Source organism: Ammospiza caudacuta, chromosome 11 (assembly GCF_027887145.1).
Source record: "Ammospiza caudacuta isolate bAmmCau1 chromosome 11, bAmmCau1.pri, whole genome shotgun sequence".
Lineage (NCBI taxonomy): Eukaryota > Metazoa > Chordata > Aves > Passeriformes > Passerellidae > Ammospiza > Ammospiza caudacuta.
The window spans coordinates 1,923,858-1,931,131 of record NC_080603.1 but is presented as its reverse complement, the minus strand read 5'-3'; the positions used below and the strand labels follow the sequence as shown (position 1 = coordinate 1,931,131).

The following is a 7,274-nucleotide window of genomic DNA, read 5'->3' as shown; positions in this document are numbered from 1 at the left end:
GCAATCATCCATAACCGCCCCCAACGAGCCTCCAGGGCTTTACCCTCCATGAGCTGCAGCAGACTTGTCAGGAAAGGTGACAAGAGCCCGTGAAATGGTCCTTGTTGCAGGCAGATTAGCCACTTCAAAACTCCCTCCCATGAAAAACAAAAAATCTTAAACTGTTCCTAAATGTGAAAAACACGTTCACTCTCCTGTGAAAATGTAAAAAGTTTAATAAAGGACAATGGGAGACCAGGACCATGGAGCAAAGGTTATCACAGCCGGGTGCATCTTGGCACTGGGGATCCCCCTGAAATACCTTTCCCCTTACATCAGCCTGTTGCATATTCATAGAGCCTCATGCACAGCAAACTTTACCCCAAACTAGTTTACATGCTTCAAGAACGGTTTAGCATGGCTCTTCCTTGGATCTGCCTTTTTAGGGCATGCAGATTCCTTGGTTGTGGTTTTAGTCCATTCTTATCACCTCCAGTTTTTGGGCCTTGGTCCACTCTGCCTTCAGACGGGGAGTGCTGATAGTTGGCAGATCTGTACAGGTGTCCTCATCCTGCGTGCATTGGATGTTATCCCATTCAAGCAGGCAGTTTAACACAAGCAGCCATTTCACTAAGCTTAATTAATGACAGAAAACAAAACTATATCTTTACAACACAGTTACTTTAACATCACACATATAAAATCTATTTTAATATCTGTGAAAAGCCAATATTATAATACGTATCCATAAAAATAAACCTCTCGCTGAATGATGGTAGATGTCGGTCCCATGGCCCAGTCCCAGTACTGGGAATTTTGCTTCCCTTACTGGAAATTCCCCTCCTCATAAGCTTTCTAGTCCCATGTTTTTAAGGTCACTATCGTTATACACATATATTATAATATTGGCTTTTCAAAGATATTAAAATGTATTTTATATCTGTGTGTTAAAGTAACTGTTATTGTCTTGGTTTGAAAAGACAGGTGTCAGCTAAGGAAGGCAGGTTCCTCCCCTGGAATGGAAAATGTAAACCCCCTCCCTCTGAATTGTTGTAATTTTGAAATTAAGGGGCTCTCAAGCAAAAATATGGGAATAGGAATAACAGGTTTTATAAGGAAAAATTAAAAATACAAATGCTGTAGTACAAACAAACAAAACCACTGACAGAGTCAGAACAGTACCTGACACCTTGTGGGTCAGGGTATTGGCAGCAGTCACAGTCAATGGTGGCTGCAGCCCTCCTGCAGTGCCAGGTGTGGTTCTGTTGGAGCAGGGAGCCTGGAGAAGGGTGGAGTTTTCCTCTGAAGGTCCGGGCTGCTGCAGATGGGCTGGGGAATCTTCCGTCCTCTGGGAATCCAGTGGAGAAGACAGCTGCTCCTCTGGCAATGCAGTGGGAAAAGGCTGATCCTCTGGGAATCCAGTGGGAAAAGGCTGATCCTCTGGGAATCCAGTGGGAAAAGGCTGCTGTGGTGTTCCAAACCTCAGATTCTATCCAGGTAGGAATGCTTGGCTCCTCCTCCTGGGCGGAGCATCACCTAATGGCAGGATGTCATTTTATCAGCCATGCAGGGACACTCAATGGCCCATTAACAGCAGATAATTAATAATTAATGGCCAGTCCATTATCAGAAGATATCTCCTGGAGGGAGGATTGGTTGTGGAAGAGATAAACTGCCCAATGAACAGAAGATAACTGCCCCACCTCTGACAGATGGCAAACAGAAAACACACTTATCTTGCAATCGAGGACCTGTCCTCACTGGCTGCCCCCATTCTCCAGAGTTCATGGTATCCAGGGAGGCCACAGCTGCTGATGTCGGGAACAAACAAGTTGGGTCTTGGTTTGAGAAAGCTCCAGAATCCATTTCTGACCCCCGACAGACAGAGCAAAGGCAGAGCCATGGGGTTTTTATAGGGTATCCCAGGGCTGGAGTTGGGGTTTGGGTCAAGGGAGGAGTTCTTAGCAACACAAGAAGGGTGAAATCAAATTCCTGCCTCTTAGACACAGAGCCACTCCACACAGAATGTGTCCCCAAGTCCTAAATTCCCCCTCAAACTCTTGATTAATGGAGGGACTTTGGACATCTTTGATCAATTTCATTCATTTAACCCTGTTTGGCTGCTTTTAAGAGATGAAGATGAAGCAGAGGAAAATTCAGGCCAAACGTAAAGGAGAAGCAGCCAGGTGTGTTCCCAACATGGATCACAGGAATGTGAGTGACCAGGGCTGTGCCCAAAGTGCCTCCTGCAGTGGGGGATGGAGCTGGAGCAGCGCACGAAGCTCCTCCCGCACTCGGGGCACTCGCAGGGCTTCCCTTACCGGTGGCTCCGTTGGTGCTTGTTCAAGTGAGAGCGCTGTGAGAAGCTCTTCCCACACTCCTCACACTTGTAGGGCCTCTCCCCAGTGTGGATGCGCCGGTGGGTGATGAGGGTGCAGTTGTGCTTGAATCCCTTCCCGCAGTCGGGGCATTGGAAGGGCCTCTCCTCTCTGTGAATCCAATAGTGCTTGAGGAGATAGGTGCTGGTCTTAAACCTCTTCCTGCATTTATCACACTCGTAGGGCCTCTCCCCTGTGTGGATCTTTTGGTGGCGGATCAGCTGGGAATGCAGCCTGAAGCTCTTTCCACATTTCCCACACCTGTGCGACCGTTTTCCAGTGTGGATGTTCCGGTGCTGAATCAGGTTGGCGCTCTGTCTGAACCTCTTCCCACACTCCCCACACTCGTAGGGCCGTTCCCCAGTGTGGGTCCTCTGGTGCCTGATCAGGGTTGAGCTCCGACTGAAGCTCTTCCCACATTCCTCACACTCGTGGGGCCTCTCCCCACTATGGATTTGTCGGTGCATGACAAGATGGGAATTGTGCCTGAAGCCCTGCCCACAGTCGGGGCAGCGGAAGGGCCTCTCCTCTGTGTGCGTGCGCTGGTGCTGGAGGAGATCAGACCTGGACTTAAATCTCTTCCTGCACTGATCGCACTCGTAGGGCCGTTCCCCAGTGTGGGTCCTCTGATGCTGATTCAGCTCGGATCTCAAGCTAAACCTCTTCTCACACTCCTCACACTCATAGGGCCTTTCCCCAGTGTGGGTCCTCTGGTGCCTGATCAGGGTGGAGCTCCAGCTGAAGCTCTTCCCACATTCCTCACACTCGTAGGGCCTCTCCCCAGTGTGGACCACCTGGTGCCTCATCAGCTGGGATCTCAAGCTGAAGCTCTTCCCACATTCCTCACACTCATAGGGCCTCTCCCCGGTGTGGATTACCTGGTGCCGGATCACGCTGGAGCTCCAGCTGAAGCTCTTCCCACATTCCTCACACTTATGGGGCCTCTCCCCAGTATGGGTTTGTTGGTGCATGACAAGATGGGACTTGTGCCTGAATCCCTTCCCACAGTCGGGGCAGTGGAAGGGCATCTCCTCCATGTGCGTGCGCTGGTGCTGGAGGAGATGGGAGCTGGTCTTAAATCTTTTCCTGCATTGATCACAATCGTAGGGCCGTTCCCCAGTGTGGGTCCTCTGGTGCTTGATCAGGTTGGAGCTCATCCGGAACCTCTTCCCACACTGCACACGTTTCTGGGGCTTCTCCCCATCATGGAGCTGCTCATGGAGCACCAGCTCCGAGCTCTGGCTCCATCTCTGGCCGCCTTCGCGGCCCAGGTTGGCTCTTTCCCCCTCAGATCCCCACCAGCTGCGTTTGCAGCCCTTCCTCGTGCGGCATCTCCAGGGCTTTTCCTCCGTGTTGGATTCCTGCGCTGTGGAGCCGCTCAAAACGGCCTCTTCCACCAGGTTCTGCCGCGGGCATTTGTCCTCCCTGCTCTCCATGCTCAGCTCCTGCTCTGGGGGAGGAAGGACAAGGACAGGATGGGATTTGCCTCCATACCACAGGCAAGGGCAAGGAGATCCCGCCAGGGCTGAGCTGCAGCCGGGGCCATGCTGGGCTAGGAGATGGAGCAGCACAGAGGGGAAAAGGGCACTGACTTCCTCCTCACCTGCATCAGTGTCCTGGGGCATATTCCTCTGCCTTGCAGCCTCCCAAGGGTTGGGAATGGGAAATCCTGGTTTGGGGAAAACAAGGGATGAGCACATTGAGTTTGAAGGTCCCTCTGCCCAAGTCCATCTCTAGGAGTCACTGGCAATCTGGGTGGCATAAAAACCTCCCAAACACCAAGATTCAGCCCTGGAAAAGCCTCCCAGGAGTTTCCTGTGCCTGGTCCCTCCTCTTTGGTGTTTGGGGGTTCCCCCTGTCCCAGCTGCTGGGGTCACGCTTGGATTGGGGGCCCCCATTCTCCTCGGTGCCTGCCCTGCTCAGGCTGCTGGCAGTCCCAGCAATGCCAAAAGCTCCCCCCTCTTCGCTCTCCCCATTTCGGGATGCCGGGGCTGTTTGAGCTCCTGGGCTCCCTTCTCCCCTCATTCTCTGCTCTGGGCTGCAGCGGCTCCAAGGAGTCCCCCCTGCCCCTCTCCAGGCTCTTGAGGCTCCTGCCAATGGCGGCGTTCCCCCTCTCTGGGCTCCCCACTTTGGGCTCCTGGGGGACACAGGGCTCTGCTCCTCCAGGCTGCCTCTGCCGGCACCGCCACTGGCACCCCCCGATGTCCCCCCGAGGGGCCTTTTCTGCTCAGCCTTGGACTGCTTCATTCTCCAAACATCCCCCCAAAAACCCAACCCAGGGACCCCCCGGGATATCTGGGCTGAGCTCCCTCCCCCTCCCCACTCACCTGCTCGATGGTGAGGGGGGGGTGATGATCCCACAGGTGGGGGCTGCGAATTCAGGGGAGGAATGACCGCGTGGTTTTCTTCTTTCCTTGATTCTCCTTTGTCCCTCCTCTTCCTCCCTCTCCTCTTCCATCCCTCCTCCCCCCTAATCCCGCCACCCCCTCCATCCCTGCCCTTCCCTTCCTCCTCCTCCTCCTCCAGCTCCTCCTGAGCAACTGGCATCAGGCTGGAAGCAACTCAGGGCAGCTGGGAATGACTGGGAACATGCTGGGAGCAACTGGGATACACTGAAACCACAAAGGGGGTAAATGGCAGCAACTGGAGCCACACTGGATGATCATGGGAGCAGCTATGCCCATGCTGGGATCCTATGGGAAATGGCTGGGATCATACTGGGAGTGACTGGGAAGGTGCTGGTTCTGACTAGAACCATACTGGAAGTGACTGGGAGCAACTGGGCCCACACTGGGAGTGCCAGGGAGTCACTCTGAGCATGACTGCAATAACGCTGGGAGTATCTGGGACTGACTGGGGTCATACTGGGGGTGACTGGAACCATACTGGGAGTGACTGGGAGTGGCTGTGAGCAACTGGAATCATGCTGAAAGCAACTGGGGGGAACTGGGAGTGACTGGGAGCATGCTGGGGCTGACTGGGATATACTGGGGGAGACTGGGAATCACTGGGATCATACTGGAGGCTCCTGGGGTAATCCTGGCATTGACAGGGAGCAACTGGGATCATAATGGGGGCCACTGGCATCATACTGGGAGTGACTGGGATCATCCAAGAAGTGAGTGGAACCATACTGGGTATGACTACTGCTCCTGCTGGGGTCATCCTGGGAGCCACTGGGATCACACTTTGGGCAACTGCCAGAAACTGGGATCATGCTGGAGGCAACTGGGAGGAACTGGAAAAGACTGGGATCATTCTGATCTAACTAGAACTGTACCAGGCCAACTGGGATATGCTGAGACTGTCTGTGACCATACTGGGGGGACTGGAAGCACACAGGGAACAGCTGGGACCATGCTGGGGGCAACTGGGAGTGAGTTGGACCTCGGTGAGAGGGACTGGGATTATTCTAGGGACAACTGGGACCATGCTGCGAGGAACTGGGAACAAGTGGAACTACTCTGGCAGCAACTGGGATCATACTGGTTTGACAGTGGGAGCAGTTGGATCCATGCTGGGTGAGACTGGGATCACACTGAGGATGACTGGAGTCATACAGGGATTAACTGGGAATGGCTGTGAGCAACTGGAATCATGCTGAAAGCAACTGAGGGGAACTGAGAGTGACTGGAAGCATGCTGGGGAGGACTGGGATATACTGGGAGAGACTGGGAATCACTGGGATTATATTGGAGGCTCCTGGGGTGATGCTGGCATTGACAGGGAGCAGCTGGGATCATACTGGGGGCCACTGGCATCCGACTGGGAGTGAGTGGAGTTACACTGCAAGTGACCGGGATCATACTGGGAGTAACTGGGATCATACTGGGACTGACTGGGATCATACTGGGAGTTACTGGGATCATACTGGGAGTAGCTACAATCGGACTGGGATTGCAGGGGGTGTGATTAGTCCCTGTCTGGGGGGTGCTGGGAGCTGCCAGGCGTATGCTGGGAGCCGAATGCGCAGCCACTGAGGAACTGGGAGCAACTGGGAATGGCAGGATGCAGCTGCAGCAGCGGCAGCTCCCCGGTGGCCCCGTGCCAGTGCCGCTCGTGGTGCCGGCTCTGGCTGTGCCGAGATCCCGCTGGAAGGGGATCCCAGCCAGGGACCCCATGGACACCAACTGGGGGAAGCCCGGGCCGGGCTCCGACAGCGCCACGGGCAGAGAACGCAGGGACAGGAGAACTGGGGGGACACCGAGATTTGGGGGCTGGGGGGCACGGGGGAACCAAAGGCAGAGCTGGGCAAGCAGGGAATGGGGTTTGGGGGTTCCAGGACTGAGAAAAGGGGAGGCTGCAGTGGGTAGAGGGGGCACGGGCTGGGCTAAGGGGGTTCCTGCATGCAGGAAAGGGAGCTCCAAGGATCCCCGGTGTCCCCATTCCCAGCAAAAGGTGGGAAAACCCGGGATGGCCGGGAATAAGGGTCCCAGGTGTCCTCGGTGTTAAGGAAAGGAGGGGCTGGGGGCTGGGAAAGGCAGGAACTGGGGTCCAGGGGGTCTCTGCGGGAAGGAAAAGGGGGCTCTAGGGGCTGGGAGAGGCGAGATGGCCGGGAAGGGGGTGCGGGGTGGATCCCATGCCCGGGAATGGGGGTGCGGGCGTTGTTGGTGCCGGATCAGGGGGTGCAGGGTGGATCCCCTGCCCGGGAATGGGGGTGCGGGGGTTGTTGGTGCCGGATCAGGGGGTGCAGGGTGGATCCCATGCCCAGGAATGGGGGTGCGGGGGTTGCTGGTGCTGGATCAGGGGGTGCAGGGTGGATCCCATGCCCGGGAATGGGGACTCGAGGGGATCCCGGTGCCCAGGAATGGGGGTTCAGGAACCCCCGGTGCTCCGGGATGGGCGATCAGAGCGTCCCGGTACTGAGGATCCCCCTCAGCTCTCGCCGCCCCCCGGGCCCCAGGAGCGCCCCCAGCG

The 7,274-nt window shown here is 55.5% G+C and overlaps 1 protein-coding gene across 1 annotated transcript; it reads right to left on the bottom strand.

Moving 5' to 3' along the window:
* Nucleotides 1-230: 230 nt before the first annotated feature.
* LOC131562403 (zinc finger protein OZF-like) lies at nt 231-4,798 on the bottom strand. The gene is made up of 3 exons (XM_058812094.1): nt 4,685-4,798; nt 3,961-4,026; nt 231-3,807 (listed from the first exon to the last, which is right to left on the bottom strand). The coding sequence occupies exons 2-3, from the start codon at nt 3,980-3,982 to the stop codon at nt 2,297-2,299; spliced, it is 1,533 nt and encodes a 510-aa protein (XP_058668077.1). The 5' UTR covers nt 3,983-4,026; nt 4,685-4,798; the 3' UTR covers nt 231-2,296.
* Between the last annotated feature and the right edge of the window lie 2,476 nt (nt 4,799-7,274).